This window comes from Scatophagus argus, chromosome 3 (genome assembly GCF_020382885.2).
Source record: "Scatophagus argus isolate fScaArg1 chromosome 3, fScaArg1.pri, whole genome shotgun sequence".
Classification (NCBI taxonomy): domain Eukaryota; kingdom Metazoa; phylum Chordata; class Actinopteri; family Scatophagidae; genus Scatophagus; species Scatophagus argus.
In genome coordinates this window covers 23617551-23644505 of record NC_058495.1, presented here as the reverse complement: position 1 = coordinate 23644505, position 26955 = coordinate 23617551, and the positions used below count along the sequence as shown (strand labels likewise).

The following is a 26955-nucleotide window of genomic DNA, read 5'->3' as shown; positions in this document are numbered from 1 at the left end:
AAGAAACTCTGGGGGGGTGGGTACCTAAAGTGTATCTGGAGTCCTGCAGTATGTTAGACAGAAGTACAGGTGGGTGCGACAGAAGCACAGGTGCATAGTGAGCATGAGGAGCAGTTGTCATCATGGCAGAACAGACGAAGAACGTGACATAAGTCAGAAAGTTTGACACCTTTGCTTTACATGTGATAGAAAAAAATACCACAACATAAAAACTTAGGCAAGATTCTTTCCATGTTTCATCTAACATCAGCTAACACGGCACACACATATTTATCTTGCTGCATCCACACGCACACTCTTGCACATACTTGTACTTCTGTACGATGACTTCAGGGGTTAAAATAGCAGAGCATCTTGACCTCAGCCTCAGCCTCAGCCTTTTCTGGTGACATTTGAAAAAGTCTTAAAGACAGAAGAGCACCTGCACAGGTTAAAGCTTGAAACCGGACTGCCTAAAATATGTTCAGGATAGGTGGTCTAACCCGTTGTACAGATAAAGATCGTGCTGTGTCTGTGTTTGTATGATGAGGCTGGATGCAGAAGGCGTGATATGTTACCACGTGACTCGAGGCACAACTCAAATCAAAAATGCCTCCACTAAGGGCTCAACCACCCCCTGCCACAAAAACAGATAATTGAGGAAAGAGAGAGGGATGGAGAAGGTTCAGGTAGAGGTAAAGAAAGAGAGAATCAAAGGATAGAGAAAGAGGAAGAGCCAGGAGATAAAAACAAAGAGAGTGGGAGGGATGTTGTTTTGGGCAGGAGATAACACAGATGGTTATCACGTTCAGAAAGGCTCAGTCTAATGGACGTCTTTCTGTTGTGACTGAAAGCATGAAATTACAGAGCACACAGTGAAGTCAGACTGGGGAACGTCCTGCTGACAGGGAGAAGCATTAAGCTAAGCCAGAGCTTTTTAAAAGGTGTCCATTCTTTATCCCAGCCTTGTTTTCGCTTCCCCCCTCGTAAACAACGCCAGAAATCTGTGCATCTGCAATGTGTAAGTATTGCAGTAAAGGTCAGTCGAAACAACCCCGGGACCAGCAGCCCCACGGGGAACATGGCAGGACCATGGAGGCCAGCTTGATGACGGAGGACTCAATGAAGACACAGTGTGAGGGGACACAAGAGCAGGAGAGGAATGAGAGGGAGTTCAGGCATCAGCAGTGTGGAAATACAGTGTGTTTGTTTGAACCAAAGCAGAGTTGAGTTAATGACTTTTGGAACAGTGGAAGGACAAACCAAAGTGTGTGTGTGTGTGTTGTTTTTTTTTTTTAATTTTCTTTCTGTCAAATTCAAATGACGTGTGTTGTATGACGAGTTAACAGCACATGTATTTTATGCTCTATTTTTCTGTCTAATGAGGAAAAGAGGTGTTACGAATATTCCCTTACCATTTTGTCTATTAGAAAAAAACAGTTAAGACAGCATAGCTGACTCAAAAACAAAACACAAAAAGTAAAAGATTAACAGACTTTTTGTTTGTGCTTTTTTTTATTCTTTGTGAGGTAAATCTGATCTTTAAGGAAGCCTAATTATTACTTTCTCAAAGTGAGCATGTAGGGAAGATTGACACGTTGAGTGGGAAGTAAATCAGTTAAGGGAACTTGGGGATTTGGAAGTGCTATTAGCAGCTCCTGTTTGCAGTACTTGCCTTGGATCAACTGTAAATTAGTAGCAAATTTGCTGTTTTTGTTGGGCTTTTTTGCGGAGCGTAAATCAGTGTTAGAGTGGGTCATTTCTTTAGTAGGTGGGTGGCTTGAATACAGTATGTGATGGGGGACTTTAAAACTAATGGAGCAGATAGAAATCATTTTCAGTTTAGTGTTTGAAACATGCATTAATGTTTTAGACTTTTACATCCGTCGGATTTCTTCACATCACTTTATGTGTGTGATTATTCTGATGTGTTGGTTGTTAGCACTTTTTCCCCCGGGGTTTCAGCTCATGGTCCCGCTTCTGACAGGAGCAGCTCTGTGACTCACAGCTTACCTCAGACCACTCGCACACAACACAGTACACATTTCCCAGGGTGGATTCTGCCTGTGTTAGTGTGGGAGCCTCTAATAAGCCATCGCCACTGCAGCAGCGGACGAGCAACCAGGAAAAAGAAGCCTGCAAATACATAAGGTGCCTAAACACACCACCAAGCGTGACAGTTAAAAGTGAACACGCTGGCTGCCCTCCTGCACATCCTGGACTTCAAGGTGCACAACCAATTAAAGAGCTTTGCTACAGCAGACAGCAGACAGTGCCAGTGTCACAACGCAGTTCCATATAAAGAATTGGCAGCCTCAGATAGAGTGGCTTGTTTTAAATGAGCTGGATAGCTTGGTTGTGAATGCATCACCCACCCACCTGTGAAGAGCTTTTGAAGTGTACTGGGCGTGAATGAGGAAAACATGCCCAGCGACACTTTGGGTCTTTTAGGTCCTTTTTTTCAGTAATTTAATGTGACCCTGGCAGCAGCAGTAGCACAGGATGGGGTATGTGGCTGCTGCTCAAACACACAAAGACAGAATCAGACCGTGTTCCTGTGCTGAAGCTCAACCATGTCAAACGATTACATGCACCAGTTCGAATTTATTTATGATATTCTAAAAACCTGTGAATCCCAGTATAAGTGGACCACGAAATAAGATAATTATGTTGCAACGAAGAATAGCAATGTACCGGCAAAGGCAGAGGAACCTGCAAGCCTGCAAATACGCATGTTAACAATGCGTCATTAAAGATTAAAGACTGACCTATTGAGAAGTACACAACGTGATAATACGGTGAGCGTACAATCTGAAAATAAACAGTAGAGTGGAACAAGAGCACACTCAAAGCACAATGATCTTTGATACAACTGAGTTTGCATGTTTGTCGTCACAAAATAACATTAACCAGAAGAAAACGACTTCACTGAGAAATTCTGTAACATTTGTAACCTGCAAATTGCACAGTCATGTTCGCCCACGCAGTCAGTCTATAATCTCTCCACACAAAAACGGTAAAGAAGTGAGTGAGGTTTATGATCTAGTGGCGCCACTGCCAGAATACAGCCATCACAGTGTAACACAGACACATAGTAAGGACCCAGGAGCTCTCAGGTTATGGAGACGTTGACAGATTTTCACGAAAAATGCTTTCTCGCCAAACCGTATAATCTTTCATCACGGCAGCCACCGGCTTTGGTGTTGTGTGAAATGCAAACTGCCGTCCATTTGGGGTCTTTGACCATATGTTTTCATGTGTTTGTTCATCTGTGAGTGGTGTTTAGTTTTGGTGCCAGGGCTATTGTTGAATATGGAAGGGTGTATCTTCACATTATCATGGCTGAGTGGGCCTGAGGGCTCTGCCTATGTGATGAATCAGGGACTCAGTGATAAACTGCTTATGTAAACACAGCTATTGTGCCTCACTGCAGCATGCTAAGGCCAATGATTGCTACTGTGGACTCAAAATTACAGTAACACACATTCTCAGAGCCAAAAGGCTTTTTGTTAAAAAACCAAAAAAACCAAAAAAAACCACTGCTGCCTGTCTCAGTCACATCATGCTAAAAGACAGAAGCCAAAGCTACATGCATCAGCATAAAAGAACTCAGTTCCCGTCTTCAGCAGCTGGTTGTTCATGTAAAACATGGAAACAAAGGAAAACCATTATTTTTGTATTGCAGAGCCAGTTAGCCCAGTTTTGTAGTCCTTATACCCCGAAATAAGAAAAAAAAATTAGCCACAGAGCAGATTTATTTATTTTTTTGCTTGTTAGATATAGATATAGATATAGAAAGTGTATTTGAACCAAACCAATGAGTTTGGGAAAATATAATGCTGTCTTCTTATCTCAACTATCTCAGGTCAGTTTGGTGTTCAGTGCAAAACTTCCCTAAATCCAATAAAAAGCATGGGATTTTCTGATGCAACCTGTAGTCACACAAAATAATAGTTAGCTAATGATATGCTACTCTATGGCCTTGTAGACATTACACTACTTAACAGGACACGCTGCTTATGAGAGCATCACTCCTATATAGGCCCATGCACCCTGCTTCAGCATGTTGAGAAAGCCAACGGTGGACGACTATGCCATGACTGGACAATTGCTGTTTTGAAGTGGGGTTTATCAGATGGTCTCGTTAAGAATCTGCCTGTAATTATCAAATGTCACAACTGCACGTGAGGGAAACTTATTTAAAAAAAACCCTTCATGCTTCTAGAGAAGCATGTTGATGACTTCATCACCCAACTTCTTACTAACATTTTAGACTCAGTCATTGTTATCATTGTACGACAGCAAAGCTGCAGTGACTGCATGATTCAACCACCCATGACAATGATATGGAATAGGGAACCAGTTTTGTGCAAGTACACTGCACATGCACGCTGGCACACACACACACACACACACACACACACACACACACACACCAGACACACCCTCAGGCCCTTGTACAGTAGGTAAACAGTGTTGTGTATACAGCGGTTATGGATGAACCAGTATATTCCAGCCATCCTCCCTGCTTCACTACTGTTCCAGTGTCAGTTTACACGTGAGTACTAATGCATGAGGCTCGTCGGAGAAGAGAGAGGTGGATGAGTGAGGGGGTTAGTGGGTGGTTGCGGTGGGGTTTCAGATATCCTAAGATGTTCTTAATTGTACCAGCGCACACACAAGAGAAGCAACAGTACAGACATTTCAAACTTTTCCAATTCAAGACAAAAAAAAGAGAGAGAGAGAGGCTACTGCAACTTGATCTATCCTCACACTGCATCACACTGTTATCATAAATAAAGAGAAGTAAGTAGAACATGACCTCACTGTTGTGATTCCCATCAGGCAGAGAACCATCAGTAAGGACAACAGGCTTATATGGAACGATATGTGCTTTCTCTCCTTAAAAGACAACAAGTCAAACCTCTAGACAGAGTTTCTCACCAATAAGACAGAAAAGTAACCACTAATGTGTCCAATTAGTAGAACCCCCCTGGAGCACAGAAGGACCCCCTGAGAGGTTCAGTGAGCTAACGAGAAATCCTGATTAAAAAATAATTAAATAAATAAAAAATTCAAAAGAAATTTCATCCTCAAAGCACAAGCTCAGCCTCAAATCAGCAACATTTGTCTCCTCTGACCCCTGACCCTCACTGCAAGGTCCACATGCCTTAATGAAGAAAGTGAGCGGATGTAGCTGCAGCAAAACTACTTACAGAGGAGGACAGGTCATCCACACACTCAGGAGGGACGAAGCAGGGTGGGTGGGGGGGTGCAGACTCCTGGCTCTCTGCTCAGGTTTCCCTCGTCTTCCCAGGTGTCACTCACACAGAGATAAATCCACAGGATGCAGGCAGCTCTCTCAAAGGGATGGACAAACGACCCAGCAGCAAGACCGGGTAAATGGACCGACCTGTCCACGAGTCCGTCTGACAGCAACTTCCAGCCTCCTCTGCACAGAGAGCGCTGTGAGCTGCCTGACTGGCCAGATAACAGGAAAGGCTAAATACACAGAGAGAGATACAGTGGAGACAGCTCAGAAGAGGAGAAACTGCTGCTCAGAGTGTTTTATAATCAGCCCTGCAGCTCCTCCCCCCACCAGTCTCTGGCTTTGGCCCTCCCTCGTTGATATGGCAACGGCCAATCACCATTTGGCATTGCACAAGCCTCCTCCTCTCTGTCCTCCTCCTCCTCCTCCTCTTCAGTCGGCCTCTGGTGGTGACAGGATTGTCACACACCAATGAGAGCTATGAAAGCACGAGTGTGTTTTGTGTATCTAAACACATGTATATACAAGTGTTTATGAGTGTGTGTGTGTGTGTCTGTGTTTGTGTAAGTCTGCACCCGTATACTGTTTAAGTACGTGCATCTGTGTGTCTTGATGTCTTCATGCAAGTGCTTGTGGTTGAATGGATGCATATGCCTCGTGTGTGTGTGTGTGTGTGTGTGTGAAGCCACTACACGTGTAAGTGTGGACTTAACGTAGACATCTGTAGGTGTGTGTGTGAAAAAATGTATGCACATACACTGTACTGCTTGTGCGTGAGTAAGCGTGCGTTTCCATGGGTTTTTCCTTTATTAGCAGTAGAACATTTCTCCATCGACTGTTTATTTATACCTGACGTGATATGAGTGTTCCTGTTAGTCATTCCATTTGCACAAATTAAGTGCGACAGCCCAAAAGTTCGAAAAACAAACAGAGCAGCGGCTGACAGCACGAAGCACGTGTAGAAAAGTTTGCAGTGTTAGACATTCAGCTAATTCACATCCTGCCGGACGTGCTGCACAAAAAAAAGGCAATTAGAAGTGTTTTGGCAGATATATTTTGGGCACCAGTATAGCATACTGTTCCTGTCTTTGTAAGTCACACTTTTGGTGCAGAACACTCTGGGAGGTTACATCTCCCAGAGCAGACGCCTCTGCTGACGGCACCGGCAGCACCACAGGAATTATGGCGCCTGACTGGGAATAAAATTTATACTTCCTTTTTTTTAAAAAATCTTTGAGCCATTTGGCTTTGTTGCTATGATATGACAGCAGAAGCTCCAAAGTTTAAGTGTATGTCATTGGCTGAAAGGTAAGGAGCTGTGTGGATAATTACTATAAACACAAGAATAGGAGAGGTGTGTTCCATAAAACAAGGCTATCAGCTACGCTGGGCTTACTTCAGTAAATTATTATATTCAGGAGCTTCTGTTTCATAAAGAAGGTTTGGTTTCTTTGGTTTGGTTGTTTGGTTTCTGTCATTAAGCAACATACTCAAAACAAGCACCATACATACTTGTAAGTTGTAGCTAATGTAGCTGATGGTTTTAATAACAGTATGATTAATATTCAGAACAAAATGGACTGCCAGGTCTCAAAATCCCTCTGGATGATGTTTATCATCTCAATCCACACCTTATAATTATTCCCATCAGTCTCAACTCTACTTTGTGTTTAGTGCAACTTTGTAAATGTTAGACATACTAAACTAACACAGGGGACAGTGAAGATAAGATAAGATAAGATAAGATAAACTCTATTGATCCTGCAGTGGGGAAAAACAAACCGCAAAAACAGTTACAAAAAATTATAGAGGTAATAAATTAACAATTTACAAGTACAGTAAACAGTACAATATACAGCTATATACAAGTCCTCATAAGGGAGGGAAAGAGGACCATTGAATTGTACAGTCTAACAGCAGCAGGAATGAAGGACCTGCTGTAGCTCCTTCCTACACTGAGGGTGTAGCAGTCTGCTGCTGAAGGAGCTGCTCAGAGCCTCCACTGTTGCAGCTGATGCAGAACATGGTAAACATCATCATCACTGCACGCTGATGGGAGTATTTAGCTCAACAACAGCCTCGGAGTCATGCCTAATAAGCCACTTTTAAAACAGGGCCATTTTTCTTTGCACCGATTTAAATAAAATCTGTCCGTATTAGAATGATTCACATGCAAACTCTTCCTCACTTCTCACAATGAGCTCAATGGGAATGTAAGCCCCAAACCTGTAATCTTTCTGCTTTCAAACCTCCCTCTCTGTCATAAAGACTCATATGTAACCCGCCCTGCAGGTAGGAGTGCAGTAAAAAGCCATTCTGGCTCAAAGGAGAGAGCAGCTATCGCTGCCCATTTGCAGACATTTCAGATAGATTGAATTAGATAGGGAGTAGTTGTGGCACTGAGTGTGCGTTTGGAAAAGTGATGATTAATGGCAGTGATTTGGTGGACCCACTGTGGTTTTATAAAATACCCAATCCCTGACACGAAACTGTTGGTTCATTCACACTTTGTGAGATCTTTGTGAGAAAAGGGCAATTCTCTGAAATTTGTTGTTGCAATGAAATTTGTTTTACTAAGGCTGGCAGACTGCATCCTGCTGTGGACTGGTCACTGGGAAAAAAGGAGAGTTGATTTTTATGCTACGTTCAGCTTCCCCCAAGGCCTGGCGTAACACAGTTTTCAGTCTGAGTGTGACTGCACATGATGTCTAATTTATCTCCTGTGGTGGTGATGCTCGCCACTGAAACAGTAAAATAACAGGACAGACGGCTCTGCTGTGTGCCACACTGACAAACTGCTCCAGAGTTCACCTCAGTGGACCTTTCCAGGGAAGTTACTGTGGAGTGAGATCACCACCTGATTGCTGGGATGTTCTGCAATGATTATGTTCTCATTACATTACACAACAACATTACAGGGTGCACAGAATAGAAGAGCATCAAGTACTGAGAATATGTTGTGCACAGGAAAATGACAAATTACAAATAACTTTTGTTTCAGCTTCACTCTGTTGAGGAGAACAACAACAGAGTAAATGTGTGTGTGAGCACGCACACTCATACACACACACACACTTAACCTTCCTCTTGTGTTAGCTTTCTGTTACTATCTCTTATGTTAACGGGTCGGTTTTGACCCTTGTCTTAAATCAGCCATACAATATCCTAAAAACAACTATTTATCATCCAGTTTGTTTCTTACCTCTTGTTACCTTGTTAGGCTTCCTTATCCATGAAAAGACTGGTTTTAATATTTTTCTTGTGGTCCCCTGGGCCTTTCTTTTGACAACATACCCCTCGTTTTCAATATAAAAAATTGCCAAATGAAACTCAAGAGAATTATATAAATAAATAAAAGGTTTTTATGTTACCTGGCTGTTGCTGAGGAGAATTAGAAAACATCTCTTAATTGTTAAAAATAATAAGAATAATTTTATATTATTAACTATAGTAACATCCATGGTGTCACGGGTCAATTTCGACCTGTATGTATTTACTTCAGGAAAAAGCCAAAAAAATAGAACTTTAATACAAAACTTTAATAAAAATAGAACTTTAAAACAAATACAAAATGAAAAGCAAAACTAGTAATAATACAAAATGTAGATTTGCAAGGTCAAACAAACAACAACCAATCAAGTAAATCAATCATGTGTGGCCAAAAGTGACACTTTGAATGTGCTCTTTGCAGAGTGAGAGTTTTTTGCAGGTGAAGCACAATGTGTTTGTCTTTCCGTCCTTATTGCCGGGGCAGACCTGACACCTCTCAGGTGGTCTCTCTGGGGTTGTGGCTGATGTTGAGACAGGGCTGGCTGAGGAGGATGCTGGCGCTGATGCTCTTGGTGTTGCTGCGGGCGTGGACGGGGTGCTTGGTGTGCTCTGCAGCTGTCTGACCAAGGCTTCACTCAATGTGTGCCTTGACAAGGGAACTTTCTAGCTCCTCAAGAAACATTCTCTGCTTGTGTTTGTTTTGGTTGAGTTCCATCCTTGGTAAATGCGGGTCCATGACACAAATCGATGTACACAAAAAACACAACCATAGGCCATCTCCTGCTCATTCGCTGGCAGGTGTAGGTGGCAGTCAGCTTGTCCAGGTTGTCCAGGTTGTCCACTCCTCCTTTGTTTTGTTACAGTCCAGTATGATTATGGGCTTTTTGTCACGTCCAGATGTCCACATCTTGAAGAGTGGACATTAGTATCACAATCCGTCTTTTTTTGGGTTTGTTTGTTTTTTTGGACAGTATGAAACAGCAGTGGTGGTGTCTGTAAAAACAAACTTTGAGGAAGGTGGAGCCCTGTCCTTCACCTGCAACATTTCAGGGTGCGGCTCAGGTTTATTTTTCTTTTACTGTGTCTGCCATGTTGAGTTTCCTCCTGAGAAGTTCTCGTCCGTCTTAAGAGAGAAGCCCCTAATTGAAGTTCAAGTGGTTGGAGGAGGAGCTGGCTGTGAGCTACTGGCTGTTGTGTGTTTATGATTTCAGTTTTGGCACTTATTATTGTTTTATAATCTTATTTTATAACTGGGTCAAAACTGACCCTAACAGCACAAAGGTCATAATTTTCAAGAGTGCATTTTATAATTTAGTAAAATTTATTTATTGTATTTTATTTTATTTTGTTTAAATAGAGGTTCCTGACAAAAGCCTTATGCATTTAAAGCCCAAAAATGGGTCGGTGCCGACACTAACAGCAGAGATACACAACAGTGAACAGAGTACAGCCAGCAGCCTGGCCTAGAACATTCTTCAGTGTGATTAGATTGCCCTTGTCCTTCAGTATACAGGACAAGGCTGCCTTCCTCACACACACACACACACACACACACACACACACACACACACACACACACACACACACAGACAGAGAGAGAGAGAGAGAGAGAGAGAGAGAGAGAGAGAAGGACATAGTGTACATGCACACAGCATTACAGAAAATTAAAATCTATCTTAGGGAGCTGCTGGCACCAAGAGGGCTGTTTCATATTTGGTGAGCAAACATGGATCTCTCTGTCTGTCTCTCTGCCTGTCTCTGTCTGTCTCTCTGCCTGTCTCTGTCTGTGTCTCTGTCTGTCTTCTCTGTCTGTCTCTGTCTGTGTCTCTTTCTCTCTGTCCCTGTCTCTCTCTCTCTGTTTCTCTCCTTTTCACTAAAGACACCAAAACCTTTAAAATGCAATCCTCTGACTGTATAATCACTGTACAATGGCTTCATTCATTAAACTAACCTGCAGTGTCAAGTGGAAATTGAAAAAATTATGGAAATTATGTCTCCAGAATGCGAGAACAGAAGTCCTCAGGGGAATGTGCTTAAGAAATGTTAAGCCTTGTATTCACTTAACTGTTTCAAGCATCACTGGACTCACTAATAATGATGGAAAATGTCTAGAAGTCCCTCTGACATAATTTTTAAAAAGTTTTAGAGCAGTCATTTTAGTGTCAGTAGTCACGTACAAATTGTTTCATCTCATTGAAATTCTGACACCACACTTCATGTGGGTACTTATATACAGTTGGCATATAAAGTGATGTAAGAGTAACACTTCTGCAGCAAGTTGTGAATCATCCAGACCCACAAGCTATTATCCACCTCAGCCTTCCTCAGTCTCTCAGAAACCTTCAGCGCTCAAACCAAGCTGCTTCACCACAACCTTCTGCTCTACAGTTGGCCCAGCAGCTGCCTACAAAGGGCCAACGCCCGCTCTGATCCTGCTGATCCCCCACATCTCATGTTTGGAGGAGGCTGGTTTGGTGACTTCATGAGAAATTCGGCCAGCTGCACCACATTGTGCTGAGAATAATTGCTTGTGTGATGGATTCCTCTGATGCCTGGCTTGGTGTTGCCACAGCCTATCAGCATATCAGAGCAGATTTAAGCTAGCAAGAGATGCTGGCGCCGGCGGAAAAACTCGTACATCTGACACAATGTGTTACTTAATGCTGTATTTTCAGTACCACAGGTGTGAATTCAAATTGCCTTGTGATATTTATTAAGTAGATGAAATATTGCAAAATTGATGCCATACATTTTATTGATTGATTGGTTTTATTGATTGAAGAATAAACTTAGATTAAAGTGCTTATATGGACTGAGATGACAGTCCATATAAGCACTTTAATTGCCCTCCAAAAGTCATTTCCTAATATGAGAACGTATACATTTATCTACTTACCACATTGCACAACTGTCACTGCATTCTAATATTGGTGGTTTTAGTAATAATTAATAACTAGTTCTGAAAGCGGAAGCCTGTAAAGTAATGGCAAGTAAACATTTAAGGATAAGCGTACAATTATTCCGATACCTTCAGGATGCACTGCTTCAAAAATGCACCCACTGAAAAACACCTTGACAATCGGGCAACTTCTTCGGTCCCACTAAAGTTGACTTATACTGTCGCATAATTTTTTGCTGTGGATTTTTGTGGTCATATATTGTTGAGAACATATAAATTGACACATGACTGTGTTTTGTGTCAAAGTGAGTCTTTGAATTGTATATTTTGTGACGCGTAGTTTCACTGTACTTCCTTAATTCAGCATAGACCTGTAACGTTCATATTGCAATACCTCCATGTGTTCAAATAGCCTGCGTTCCCCTTGTCTTGTGCCAGTGTGTTTCGTCCTTTGACTGATCCCACCAGCTCTTCTAGCCACAGCCATAGCCTTGAATCCTGCATTGTAAGCTCTTAGTAGCTTCCTCTTTGTGAGTGATTTTTTTTTGTTGTACCTTTTATAACTCAGTTCAGTTCTAGTTAGATTTAGTCATAGTTTTTTCCTCTTCTTAGAGTGATTTTTTTTTTGTTGTATTTTTATTATATATATTATATATTGTATTGGTATTTATAGATTAACTTTTTCTCCTGTTGGAGTGATTTTTTTGTTCTTAGATTTATTATCACAAATTGTAGATTTATTCCTTCCTTTAGAGTACTTTTCGTTTGTAAAGTCTTTGTTTCCATTTCTCTTCTTTTGCTGTTAATATTTAAAATAAATATTTTAATATAATTTATTAATATAATATAATTATATATAATACTGTATTATATTAATATAATTATTTAATACAATATAATTTAATATATATTATATTATTTATTTGAACAAATGTAATATAATTTCATAGCCTCATTGTTTTGTTCACTCTGCCTAGGGGGTTTGTCTCAGACGTCGCAAATAAAGTCTGATCTTTTGAACTTGAGTCTCTGCATCTGAGTCCTGCTCTGAGCCCCAGCTTGACACACTGTAATTTCCCAGCCTCATATCAATAAAGTAAATCTATCTATTTATTCTTGAAATTCAATTAGCCTAATGTGCATGTTTTTGGGATTGTGGGAGGAGGCCGGAGTACCTGGAGAAAACCCACGCAGGCACAGGGAGAACATGCAAACCACCGTGTCACCTGCCCTAAACTTTTTAAAAGATAAAAAGAAGGAAGAGCCCTTGAGAAGGACCACACTCGAAGGGACCCCCTTCCTGAGTTGATGGCTACCTCTTGGCCAGCATGATTAGGGATAAGGAAGCGTAATTATTAGACTACAAAATTAGAGTAGAATCACTAGTTTGAGATTATTATGTTGATCTTATGTCTTATGTCTTAGCCTTGACTTTGCTTTTGAACTATTAAGCGCTTATACCTTATGATGTGAACAGTATGTGCTAAATGAGGGAGTGAGTTGTTTGAACTCTGTGCCAGATCACACCTGCTTAAAGCTGTTCTGTTGACCCCAGGACCTAACCTAGACAACTCAGACCATGGAGCCCTCGGTGGTCTGACCTTCTCTTGTGTTTGGTTCCAAGGTTTTGGGTGCAGAGCCCTGGTGATCTGTGGTCCTGGGACTTTAGGTTTTGTAAACTGTTTCTTAATACTCTCTGGCTCTGGTATTGGCTGTAACCTGGAGCTCTCTGGTCTTGGCTGTAACCTGGAGCTCTCTGGTCTTGGCTGTAACCTGGAGCTCTCTGGTCTTGGCTGTAACCTGGAGCTCTCTGGTCCTGGGACCTTAGGTTTTGTAGAGTGTTTCTTAATACTCTCTGGTACTGGCTGTGACCTGGAGCTCTCTGGTCCTGGGACTTTAGGTTTTGTAGAGTGTTTCTTAACACTCTCTGATACTGGCTGTGTCCTGGAGCTCTCTGGTCTTGGCTGTGACCTGGAGCTCTCTGGTCTTGGCTGTGACCTGGAGCTCTCTGGTCTTGGCTGTGACCTGGAGCTCTCTGGTCCTGGGACCTTAGGTTTTGTAGAGTGTTTCTTAATACTCTCTGGTACTGGCTGTAACCTGGAGTTCTCTGGTCCTGGAACCTTAGGTTTTGTAGAGTGTTTCTTAATACTCTCTGATGCTGGCTGTGTCCTGGAGCTCTCTGGTCTTGGCTGTGTCCTGGAGCTCTCTGGTCTTGGCTGTGACCTGGAGCTCTCTGGTCTTGGCTGTGACCTGGAGCTCTCTGGTCCTGGGACCTTAGGTTTTGTAGAGTGTTTCTTAATACTCTCTGATACTGGCTGTGTCCTGGAGCTCTCTGGTCCTGGGACTTTAGGTTTTGTAGAGTGTTTCTTAATACTCTCTGATACTGGCTGTGTCCTGGAGCTCTCTGGTCTTGGCTGTGTCCTGGAGCTCTCTGGTCTTGGCTGTGTCCTGGAGCTCTCTGGTCTTGGCTGTGACCTGGAGCTCTCTGGTCCTGGGACCTTAGGTTTTATACACCGTGTCCTGGTGCCCTGTGGTCCTGAGCCCTTAGGTTCAGCTGAAATGTATTTAGATGTTCCAGATGTGGGTTGTTTTGTTTTGGAGGTGACGGCAGTTTTTTTACTCTCTTGCTGCCGAGGAAACCTCCCTGGGGACATTTTTTGTGTCTTCGTGCTTCTGTCGCGGGGAGGCTGTGGCTTCATTTCTGCTCTAGCGGAAGGTGGTGGTGCCAACATCTTCCCTGACTGTTTTAACACACTAGGAGGTGGTGGTGTCGGTCGTTGAAGACTAGAAGATGAAGAGGGATTATGTTGTGTTTCTGATGCTCTATTTGCTGTGCCCACAGGAAGAAAGAGGGAAGATACTCTACGTGTCTTCACTCTGAAAGGTGTCACCAGTTTTAAATCACTTGGAGGTGCAGTGTCTGCACTTGGATTTGAATCTGAAACATCTGATTCAGGAGAAGTTGGAAATTCCTGTTGATAAACAATGGGAAAATCTTTACCGTCTTGTGCCTTTCTATTTCTTTTCCCACGTTTTGTTGGTGTTGCAGACGAGTCCCCCTTGTCACACTGTTGCCTCATATTTCCGAAGAACATTTTCTCTGAAGGAAAAAAAAGCACACAAAAAAATCATGAGATAAAGCGAAATTTTTCAGAAACAAAATGCAGCTTTCTCCTAAATTTTGATTATTTCATTAGTGACGTCCCAGTTTCTATTTGTTTTCATTTAATTATTTAATCCCAATTTGTTCTTCTTATTTGTTTTTTAGCTTTAGCTCCTAATTAAGGTACTTTATCAATGCTGCCAAAGCAGCTCTGTGATAATTAAACAATGTTTAAGTGATGTTTGAAAGCTGATTTGATTTTTTTTTTAATGCCATTATCAAAATTCAAAACTCTGCTTCCATATTTATCAAACAAATATTACAGCAATTAATAAATGATCACAATAATTAATATTATTCAAGATATTATCAATAATTTTTGATGCAACCGATGAAAAACGATTGCATAGATTCAGGAAGCCTGACACTTGTCAAGTCTTCAAATTGCCTGGGACATCACTAATTCCAAATTCAGCCTTCATCCAAGCAAAGAACATAAAAAGATGAAATATAATCTCTTCATATGTTCTTTGTATTTGGATGTATAAATAAAAAAAATAAAAACACAAACTTACCCCATAGCTCGTGGTGCTGGAAGGAGACCACTTTGTTATCTGCTTCATGGTTTGGTCCTCTGAAGTCGATCAGCTCTGACAAATACTGAGCCAAAAACTTCGGGATGTGAGCTGGTTGTGATAAGAGTGTTGCCCTGCAAACACACTCCACCAGGCTCTTCAGTCCGTATGGACTTAACCTCTGGGAACTCATCTGTAGCGCTCTGGGAAAGTATTCGCTCGAAACGAAACAGCAATATGCTTACAGAAAGCCGTTAGCGGGTTCTATTTATATACGACCTCCACCTCCAGAACGCCTTTGTGATGTCACAAAGGATTCCAGGACAGGTGTGTTCCGCCTTCTGTCCTTTGAAGTTCACTCATCAAAGGACAGAACAAAGGGACGTTTTCTGCTTCTTTCTTGCTTTTCTTTTTTTTTTTTTTAATTTCTTACACCACCTTCATTTTGAACAATCACACGCTGGCATGTTTTTTTTAAAGAATAGCATAGAATGTTTAACAAACACATATTATATATTATGTTGGTGTCAATGAGAATTACAAATACATTAAATGTTGTAAATTACAATTTAGCATATTTGCTGTCAGTGCCATCTACTGTCTGCTGTACCCTTACAGCAGTGTCCACATTGTTAGCATTACTTGACTTACTTGATGTGACATACTGATCGGTTAAAAAAAATAAATAAATAAAAAAAATAAATAAAAAAAGTTAAATGAGTTAGTTAGTAGTTAGAGTTAGTAATGATAAAAGTATTAATTTTGTTGGCGCTCAGTTTTGAGCAAACATTTCTCTGAAGTAAATATCAACAACAACATTATTAATAATAGTAATGATAATAATAATAATAATAATAATGATAATATGATAATTAGTTAATAGGAACTTGACCTGTGTTCCCTCTAACAAAAGCCCTTATGGTGGCAAAAAAATGTCAGAATAAACGCAAAAGCCACAATATTAATGCAAAAGCAGCAGCTTAATACTGGAAGAGCATCAATAGAAGTGATGTTGACATAGCAGACTAGTAGTCATGAAAGTATTATGCTATTAGCCTACAGAGGTGGGAGAGAAAAAGTTAAGAAAAAACTGAAACTACAGTTAGTACAGCTGTGAGCGTTGTTGTCCATGTTCTGCCTCCATAAACTGGCCGGGTTGGATGCGGTGGTGGAGACGTTTGGTATTAACTGCTCTAACTACTCTACAGTCAAGGTAATGAAGGAACATTTCATCTAATGCAGTGATGACAGTGGAGAGCGGAGGAACAGCAAATCTACATCAACCTTCGGCTACACAGGAAGTACTTTGTAGAAATAGTTTGATGATCTTTTCATAAGATTTGTTTACAATAACAATATAGATCCTTTAAAGGCTGCTCTCTGCTAACACCACACACACACATAACCAAAGTGATGCATGTGGGAGGAAATGGCTGACAGAGCCCATGTCAGCAGGTCTTTCAATAATTAACAACACAGAACAGGGTTCTCCCCTCTTCTGTGAAGGCACCGTGTGTGCCTTCTATGTGCATTTTGTCGTTTTGCTCGCAGCCTGTTACACAACTGTGTCCACGAGACTCCAGAGAGAGCACACACAGTCCGACATGCACTTCCAACCCACCATCACATGAACCTCACAGGCTGCCAGGATCACTGAGGTCGTCTTATTGAGCCAAATGAGATTTTTCCCTGCAGGGAAACAGATGGAGGAGTCTCCCATTCGCACTGAACAGCGCAGCGAGAGATGAGGCACCGCAGAATAGCTCTGAACGCAGCGGGAGGATAAACACACCTTCTCCTGCCTCTCAGCCCTGCTGAGACCTCTATTCTCTCTCAGCAGCTGCACCACCTCCGATGGAGACAGCAGGGATATTTTCAGTAACACTGGCTGTCTTCTCCATCTCTGGTATTTGCTTTGGCTCGGGGCGAAATTAAAGTGGCAAAGGTGCAGGTTGTGTGCTGTGAACTGATGCATATTCATCTTCTGTATTTACTTCACCCATTCAAAAATATTTCATCTGGCTGCCCCCACCGAGAGGTCACGCTAATACATCTGCATGATTTATTTTAAAGCTCCTTTTGTCTCTCGATGATGATGATGATGATGATGAGAACAAAGAAGTGATGCATACATCCCTGGTAGATCAGTAGCGCTTCATGCTAGCACTCAGCCTGCACTGTGCTGACACATTGCTGGCATTATGCTTGTACCAGTGCCTTACATAAAGAATGCTTACGTTAATGTCACAAGAAACCGTCGCACTTCTGTGACTCACGACATTAAGCTTCGGGCAAAATGGGCGCAGGCGCGACATGATGAAGCAAAGGCCACATATTCATTAAGTGATGTGGTTTAAACCTGCAACTAAACCAACACAAAAAAGATATTCATCAGCTAGGAAGTTATTGACTGTTCAGTCACATTGTATGTTATACCTTTTATGCACCCTTTGTGGCGTTATAAAACAGAAGCAATGCTGTGCTACCAATCGCACAGCAGACTCAAATTAGGGCTGTCTGAACACCACAACAGAATAAGTCAGTAGCTCATCATTATTTCCACAACAGTGTGTAAATACCTTCCATCCATCAACTATACCCTCCGATCCCAGAGGCGAGGTACACCCCGGACAGGAAGGCCACCAATCACGGGGCAGACACCTGGAGACGGACAATCAGTCACATTCACGCCTACAGACAATTCTGAGCTCTCAGTTCACCTGTAAACCTGCATGTCTTTGGACTGTGGGAGGAAGTAGGAAGTACCAGGCGAAAACCAGACATCACGGTCAAGATTAGAGCTCAAGTGTCAGAATCACAAATAATAATAATAATAATAACAATTTCAAAAAGACTGATATTTCTCAGTGGGTGCTGACATCGTTGTTCACCCCATCATCCCATTGAGAGGAGCAACAACCAAACAGCATCATACACACAACAGAGGGAACCAGACTTCATAATCTTATGAATTGAGAATAAAATAAACACATTAAAGAATTTGAACGTCATCCATATTACCAGCATGATAACCTACCAGATGAACTAAAACATTTCACTGAAATTAACAAAAAGTGTTGATGTTGGACAAAAGTAAGCTTTTCACAGGTTCTCAGTGTACATATTTATCCTGTATTTATGTTTTTGTTATTGTTAACAAGTCTTGTAATCTGTGGCGTCTTGCAGTCGGGCTAATACTTGATTTGGGATCATTTTGCGGGTCACAGTGTCACCGTCCTCATTTCAAATTTTGCTCTTGTTCCTTCAACTAAAAAGGAATCATAATCAGGTTGTAATTAGGCGCTTGTGTGTGTGTGTGTGTGTGTGTGTGTGGGAGAGAGAGAGAAAGCCCACATCACTGATATCAAGTCAATTTTCATAATGAATAATGCAATGCCTGCTTTTCTAGACACAGAGATGAAAGACGACTGAGTGCTGAGTGTTGAGGCTCAGACAGATGGCTGCAAACAGAGAGAGAACAAAGAGTGGCTGATGAATAGCTAAAAGACGGCCAGTGGCTTGGATCCACTGTTGTACAGAGACGGTGAATTATGTGTTAACAGTTCCATTACGTTTGGTTCGCGAGCAGACAAGCTGTTTGATTGCAGTGCTGTCTGCCCCAGTGAATTCCAGACAGACTGACAAGTAAGCTAAAAGGGAAAAGACAGACGGAGTTTTGAGGTGCGGTCACCACACCAGACAATATGAAGCTAAAAAGCTGCTGCGTGGAGAAAAGAATAAACTACAACATGAAAAGCATATTTGAAGATTTAAAAAAAACGAAACAAAAAAGGCAGACATGGAGGTTGGAAGTCAGTCTGACAGACAGACAGACAGACAGACAGTCATGAAGACGGTGAGGTGAGTTTTCTCTTGCAGTTCAACTTCTGCGCTTGCAGTCGTGGGTGAAGCGAGTTTATTATAGAACTTTTTCCTTCCCACAGTCAGACGGCACATGAAGTCCAGATAATTATCTGCGACAGAGACACATGCTCACACACACTGATCCTCTGCGACGGAGGATACTGCACTGCATATAGCTGAGGTGTCTGTCAGCAGCTCCTGCAGGCTTCACTGTTCATCACATCCAACTGCTGGCATTCTCAGAGGGTTGCTGGTGTTAAAGTTTGTCTTGGGCTGCTCACAGGGAGTCTAATTTGGGCGGGGGCGGGGGGCTTGATCCAACCGGGACTATGACTGCGCCTGCTAAGTTGCGCTGTCCACGGTGCTGATCCTGCTGCTGGGAGCAGCTTTGGAGCTGTCAGTGCTGAAGTTTTCCACCAGCAGGAACTTCCAGCCAGTATCTGTGTTGTCTGATCATCATCTTCACTTGTTTCATAGCATACATGTAAGTGTTTTCTGTTTGCCGATTCTCGACTCTGCTCTCACATGTGATCCCAATAGAATAGCATACACCATATAGACAAAAGTACTGGGACACCTGACCATTGCACCAACAGGGACTTTAATGACATCCCTGTGGATTTCAGAGTGTTTCTGTGGGAGATTTCACCCATTCATGCAGTAGAGCATTTGTAAGGTCAGACACTGAAAAAACAGGCTTGTCCACTCATTAGTACTGTTAGGGACACATTTTCTGAAGTCATTAGTATTCTTCGGGCTGAACGGAAAGCTTTTGTCAGTTCATGAGCACTGGTCTGGAACTTCTGGGAAATGGTGCTTGTAAAGGCTGCTAAAAACCAGAATTATGCACTGGATTGTTTGAAAAAAAAAACACTGTCTTTAATTAGATCCCATGAACGAACCGCTTAAGGCACTATTGACTACAGTTATATGCCAAGTCTGAATTCTTTGTTATTTTTGTATCCTTACAAGTGATGTGTGATTTTGAGGTTTGCGTACACCTCAAGCAGCACCTGGAAGGTTTCATTTTGACTCTTGACGCCACAAAAAAAAAAAAAAAGAATCAAAAAAGAGGCTTCTTAAGCCGCGTCACATCTCCTGTAGGTCCATGTGCTCAGAATGGTCTTATTAAATGTGTACTTGAAACTATGAGCGTCCCTGTAAGTCAAACCTCTGAGACTGTGCAAACATGAGCTGGCTATGTGTTGCTGTTATGTAACTATTTTCAACAGATTCAGCTCACAAGAATGGTGCTAGTAATGATTTGCACCCTTCTTTTGTCACAGCAGAACATCTATGAACTGCAGCTTCCCACAGAAGGCTCAGAGTGTTGGTGTGCTGACTGATTGTGCAGTAGCAGGCCGTGTGGTTTCCTCTGGGCTCTACCTCGTCCAAGAAGGCTGACATTAATTAGGCAAGCTGACACTAATTACTGCAATCCACCGTCAGAGTTTGGATTCGGGGCTTTCAAAGACAGGTGCTGCTGTAGTTGTGGGTGGGAGGGAGCACGGATGGACACTGGGGAGAGGGTTTATAGTTATGGAGAGGGATGAAGATGTCAGGGAGGAAGAGAAAGACGGAAGGAAATGAATAGAGAGCTCTTGAGAAGAGTGTTGTAAATGGAGAGAAATGGCCAACTCAAATATAATAAGGAATGACACACTGAGCTACTGAGACTGTTACTGAACTCACCGACAGCTGACCCTTTTTACCACCTCCACCCCACCAGATACTGCAGAGAATTGTTTTCTCAGCTGAGCTGTTGAAACTGCCACCGTATCAAAGTGTGAAAGCGTGATTACCCAGTGCAACAAGAAACCTTTGAAACCTTTCACTTTAAAGTATAATTACACACAGACTGAAGTAGATTTTTCTGACACCTTGCAGTGTGTTCCACCACAACGGTGATGTGAAATGTGCTGCATGCACTCACAAACAGACGGCTTTTTCCTGACAATCGATTACCTCCAAGGTCAAGAATAAACTTTTTATGCTCAGTGCTTTCTGTTCCACAAGATTCCAGTAACATTCATGTAGATCCTGTCATACAAATAAGAGCCCAGTCTGTAATAATGCCTGGCCAGCCAGTGCAGTATCGCAGCAGTCCGTGAAATGGGGACAAAATTTAATCAATAGGATTTGTGTACATGATCACGAATTGTCAGTTTTTTACGCTAGCGTGAATAAATAAATGTGTCCGTGTAGACGAATCCTAAACGTTAAATGTCATCATCATTTGACAAACTGATTTTCATGTAACCAAAACGAGGATTTGTTTTTTCCAAAGTGCTTTTGTTGCTTAAATGTAACCACAGATGAGATTCAGGTCGCCCTGAATGAGAACCACCCCGACCACCCACCGCCCTGATGAGACTCCAGCATGGTTTCTGAACGTTTCATTCAGTGAAAGATGTGTTTTATTGTCACAGAAGAAACTCTGGTAGAGAGTCATGATGCTGACAAAAATAACAACCCCAAATAGAAAAGTAATTATTCTGTACCCACTGCAGTCAATCAGTCTATCACTGCCATGAGGTTATGAGGAAATGTGACGCTGCACAGAAGTGCTGGGATTGTACCAGCACATGTTGTTCTCTTGTTTCTAAATTTCAGTCTGTGCACAGATTGAACAAAAGAGGCAAACTGCGTTAATTAGTGATCATTAGAAAGGATTGATGGATGTAGACCAGCAAGAAAGAGAGTGTGTTTGCCAAAATGTCAAACTACAACATTTTCTCACAGCGACCAAACAAAGATTTGTTTTCCCTGACAGTCGTGCACAGCTGCACAGATCTCATCCATGTTCTTGATGCAGTGGTGTTTACCTCTGCACTGTTTCCCAGTCTGGTGTCCAGCGGTGTTCACTGGGAGGCCTCTGCTCCTCGCTGAGTTGAGCCTCATTGCTCGCAGGGACTCCCCTCAGTGATCCAAGGTCACAGTCCAGGTGGACTCCAGTCGGGTAGGGTCACTAGCCACATGGCTATCTGAGCTAATGAGCCGATGGCAGCTAGTGGCGACAGCAAAAACTGCAATGAGCAGCAGATGGCAGTTAGTCGAGTGATATGCTGCCCCGCATTTGTTTCAAGTGCTCTTTGTGTTCTGGGCATATTTTACAAGTTTTACAAGTTAATGAGGACATCCAGGACCACATGTGATCAACTTTTCCTCACCTGTATACTCACTTCCTGCACCTGTACCGATCCCTCAGTTCATATCTCTGGAAGATTCATCAATAAACGGATGCACCACCATCTTGACAGCTGTAATGATTGGAATCTGCAGGTCTGACACAAGCTTAATTAAATATTGCAGTAAATGGCAATTAAAGCACAAGAGATGTAATACGCAGGAAATGGAGACAAATGTCTTCGTGCTTCAACCAATTACAGGTTTGTTCGTGTGAACACATTCTACTGAGAAGCTAATTGCATTGCACATTGCGTGTTTCATCATGCGTTTGTAACGATGTGTCTGTCACTGTTTTTAAGTCTTTAAGTTGGATGGGCTTCAGGTTCCCACATCCCTCCATCTACAGGTAATGTCCACCCGCTGTACCTCTTTAGGGTTATTTTTTTTAAATTCACTTCCAGCTCAAGCCAGCTCTCCACTCATCTGCACTCATCTGCACTTGTCATCTGGCAGGTGAGTGCAGTGGGGGAGAAATCGGGGGAGGAATCACAAACAGATGGTGCTGAAAAAAACAGGAGTACCGCACACGAGTGCATTAAAAAGCAAAAGAAAACAAACAAAAAAAAAATCAAGTTTTTCTTGTACGGCCAGAATGTTCTTCAGTCCAGTTGTGCTGCACACTGGGACCCTGAGCCTCTTGTTTAGTAGCTCATTGTCAGTGCAGAGTGTAGCCTCTGCACACTCCACTTGCCTGAAAAGATGTGGGCGAATCTGATCCTTTTGTCCTGACTGACAAATTTCTTCGTTTTAGCTTGTTACTCCAAACACACTAATGAGCAGCTAATTACGTGTTTCATCATGTGTTTGTACTCACTGGAGCGTTTTTGACTTTATTCTTATAAAAGTTCATCTTCCTTCACATAAAGCAGTGCCTCACATGGCAGGAGAATTTTTAAAACAGGAGTGTGACTACGTCAGGCGTCCAGCAGAGGTCAGTGTTTACACAAGCTTTTCAGTACAGCAGTGGTGCGTTCAGTGTCACTGTGAAACACATATGCACAAATGATCATGTTGGTAAATTCTTCCAGTTTTTTGTTGCTTTTCTCCTTACTATTATTTTCCTGAATTGAATTACTTTAACAAAGAACTGATCACAGATTGTACAAGTCTGGAGTTGACACAGAAAGCTCACCTAAAGTACTCCTGTAATATGACTGCAACGGGAGATCGAGAACCTGGAGGATGTTGTCAAATGCAACAGGCTAAAGTATATTAAAGCTGTAGCTCTCCTCCCACTGAGATTTTCTGCCAAGAGCATTTACTGCTTCTCTTGCTACATTATTAAAGTAAAGAACTCCCCTATAAAGACACTAATTCCACTGCTTGTACTCCAAACCACAGCTGTAACTGTTTGCTTTGGTCTTGTGGTGTTGCTAAAGCTTCTCTAGTCAGCGTTCTTATGTTAGCAATCAAATGATCTTTTCAGAATATAATGAGTGATACACAAAGGAAAATTAGACCACCACTGAGGTGTGGTGAAGTGTGCTTTAAGTAGAGTACAGTTCCAGTACAGAATCCATTTTTCATAACAATACAAGAACAATTATGGTGTGTTTTTCAAATAACCGGACAGCAATAATATACAGTCAATTGTAACTTGCTCGACAGAAAGACAATTAAAATACAGAGAAGCAATCATAATGCTTATTAATGAAGTGTTAGATCTCTCTAAGTGTCCTCCAGAATATAATCTAAATCTGTGTGAGATTTGTAGCTTTGCACAGACGGTCACAGAAGCTTCAGACGTTAGCAATGAATATTAGCAGTCCGGTTCCATGTGGATAATTGAGTTGGCCTTTTAATACCCGTCGTATATGAAGTGATGATAATTCATATGCAGCGTGGACACATAAAATATTTAAAAAAGCAGCAATAATATCTTTAAGGGGCTATAAACTATGCTACTTGCACTGCAGCTACTGTGGGGTTTGACCACATGATATCACACAATATGTGCATACAACTTATTTTATATGATGATAACTCTGTTCTGGTATTCCACAGGTCAAACTGGTCTGTCGCTGTGTGTTAACAAGCCACCCACAGTGTAATCTGAAGATGCTGAACTCTCTAAAATGTTATGTGAACTCAGTGTTACTGGATAACACAGTTCAAGCATTTTCCCAAAGAGCAGTGCAGAAAAAATAAATTAAAAAAACACAAAAGAAAAAAGATTTCTAACTTTGGAGGTTTTCTGAGGAGGTTCTCATCAAAATGGTGACGACTTTTTAACTCCTCAGCCAGTCGTTGCTTTCACAGGGGACAGAAGAGGTCTTGTTCTGTTGTGTGTGCAATACTGTTGGAAAATGATCGACTGTTCTCACTGGAATACAAGTTTTTTTACACTGATTAAATCTTGAAGCTTTGAAAAAACGTTGAATTTGCGTGAAATCAGTGTGACAGCTTCATGACAGATGAAAATACCACAACCATTCAGAGGATCAATACTTTGGAGGAATCTGATTCAATAAACTGACTGAACTTTAATTAAACTGGTTTCTTTTGCATCTCTGATTCTCATTTTACCACTTTGTTGTAAATAAACATGATTTACTGAAGCCTTCAGTGGACACTGAAACCTAACAAAACTGCTTCACAACGTTATTCTTAACATGATGAAGAAGGTCATACAATGCAAACAGAACGACACACAAAAAGCTTAAAAAACATGAATTCTTCTTTTTGAAAGATCACGCTGAAGAGGTCATGTTGGTCGACCAGGTGGAATTCAACCTGAGAGTGCATAGCAGCTGGATTTTGCAGTTATTTATTTATTTATTTAAGCTTTCCTCATTTCCTGCATTTTATATCAGGATGAGAAAGAAATGTGAATATGCAAACAAAACTACCGGCAGTTTATTTTTCAGCTGTCTAGTGTTGCCCTCAGTACATGTCTATACCAAAAAAAACGGAAAACAAAAACAGATATTAATGTTGTACAATATATTGTTGTCTTCAGACATTAATATTGGTATTAGGCTTAAAAATCCAGTACCATTAAACAATAATTCTCTAAACCACAGTGTGTACTCGTACTGCGTGTCACCGTGTCCCTTAACCTCGTGTGCCAGTCACAGTTTAAAAATCTGAGACCCACAAGTTAAGTTGGACTCGTCAAGAAACTGTTGCCTCAGTTGAAACTGACCTTTGATAGCTTTGGGATCCATTTAAAATTCTAATTAGCTCATTAATTCGTAGCTACAAGCCATGTCCAAAAACCAATTTGGAAAACTTGTTTGATCTGAGTAAAAATCTCAATCTAAACTAGGCAGTAATGTTTATGACGGGCAGTTTATCTGTGCTCCACTGCTACAGGGTCAGGCGGGTCTTTGATGGAGGCCAAGTGGAAGCCGCCGAGTCTTTCAGCAGCACAAATGACACACACAGTGCTTTAACATACACATCATCTAAACTGAAACAGGAATAGCTAAAGAGAAGGATTTGCAGATTTATGGTTGGCTAGCAGACATGCTGGTCTTGATCACAGTGGATTTTCACTTTTGCTGCAGTGTTCTTGAGTGGGGCTAAAATGTGACATAAAAAAGAAAAATGTCTGAGCAGTATGCATTTGGTGGTCACAAAAAAAGTCTATTATAAAGACAAACACCACGTTTGCATGAGAAAAGCAAACGCCAAGAGGCACAGCAGACGCTTGTCTATCAAGGAAATAATTTGACATTTTGGGAAATACATTTTCTCTCTGAGAGTTAGGTAAAAGTGTCCATACCAGAGTCAGTAGCAGCTTGCTTAGCTTAAGATGGAACAAAAAGGGGTGAACAAGTAGGTATGCAGGATTTAAGAGGCTCTGCTGGCTGAGATGGAATATAATTTTTATAATAATTATGCTTTCATTAGTGTCATCACCATGTGTAATAAAGAATCATTGTGTTTTCACCACCTCAGAATGCACTGCCATGTTTCTACAGTAGCCCAGAGAGAACAAACCAAATGCTGGATCTAGATAGAGACTTTTCACAGCCACACGAGGTGTGTTCAGCTGCTTGCTAGATGCCACTGAACCCTAAACTCTTGGACCTTTGGGTCTGAAACTCTGGAGAACCCAGTAAACAGCATTTACGGTACATCTTAGACTCATCTTAATAAGTCCTGAGTTCACAAATTCAATGCTGTACTGGTTAACAACAGCTCAAATCTCAGTATGTGTGCATGAGATGGAAAATAGCTGCCATGTCCTGACAGCTTTTATACTCACGGTCAGCCAAAACAAATGTGACACCGTACTCACACCACTGGGTGGCAGCCAGGATCCATCTATGCCAGCTGAGACCACTACATGACACTACATTCATTTAGCTGACACTTTTACCCAAAGCGATATACAATAAGTGCATTCAACCATGTGGACGCAAACCAAAAGCCACAAGAGTCATGGAAGCACATCAGCTTCATCAAATATGCTGCGACGCTTGAAATGCTGCATTTAGAAACAAAAGGAGATAGAGAGTTTTTTCCCTGTATTGATTTTATATGGAGCTGCAGTTCAACAGTTTGAACACTGAAGTGTGAGAAGAAAACAGATTGTGAAAACCTCATGCTGGCACCTCACTGTCTTGTTTGTTGAGAACGGGAGGTCTGAGAATTTCTTGGCATTTCTTCTGTGCCTCTCCAAAGCCAGTCAGGCTTTTAGAAGCAGAATAAGAAATGCAGAAGAAGCTGTTAAATGGAATCAGCAGAAGACTGTGGGTAGACTGGACAGCTCTACTGTACATGTACGTGTTGGACTGTTGAGACAGAGTAAGAAGTGCAATAGATTTCAATCCATTTGGATTAGGCCTTGGTTGGACTG

General features: G+C 41.7%; 2 protein-coding genes across 2 annotated transcripts in view; both read right to left on the bottom strand.

Annotated features, from left to right (window-relative positions):
- cdk18 (cyclin dependent kinase 18) overlaps positions 1 to 5535 on the bottom strand; it is a 33902-nt gene extending 28367 nt beyond the window's left edge. The window contains exon 1 of the mRNA XM_046384865.1: positions 5196 to 5535. The gene's annotated coding sequence lies outside the window, so the exon portion shown is untranslated. The remainder of the gene's footprint in view (positions 1 to 5195) is intronic.
- Positions 5536 to 9014: 3479 nt separating this feature from the next.
- On the bottom strand, positions 9015 to 15332 carry LOC124057138 (histone-lysine N-methyltransferase 2D-like). Its single transcript, XM_046385274.1, has 3 exons — positions 15096 to 15332; positions 13019 to 14517; positions 9015 to 9137 (listed from the first exon to the last, which is right to left on the bottom strand). Exons 1-3 carry the CDS (start codon positions 15286 to 15288, stop codon positions 9015 to 9017), a joined length of 1815 nt encoding a protein of 604 aa, XP_046241230.1. The 5' UTR covers positions 15289 to 15332.
- Between the last annotated feature and the right edge of the window lie 11623 nt (positions 15333 to 26955).

What these genes read in the sequence shown, in the direction of transcription:
- LOC124057138 (XM_046385274.1), bottom strand. Translation starts at nt 15,288, where the DNA reads ATGAGTTCCCAGAGGTTAAGTCCATACGGACTGAAGAGCCTGGTGGAG. An exon ending in CCAGCACCACGAGCTATGGG is followed by an intron (nt 14,518 to 15,095) that starts GTAAGTTTGTGT and finishes TTTTTCCTTCAG; the next exon opens with AGAAAATGTTCTTCGGAAAT. An exon ending in GGAACCAAACACAAGAGAAG is followed by an intron (nt 9,138 to 13,018) that starts GTCAGACCACCG and finishes AGCCTTGGTCAG; the next exon opens with ACAGCTGCAGAGCACACCAA.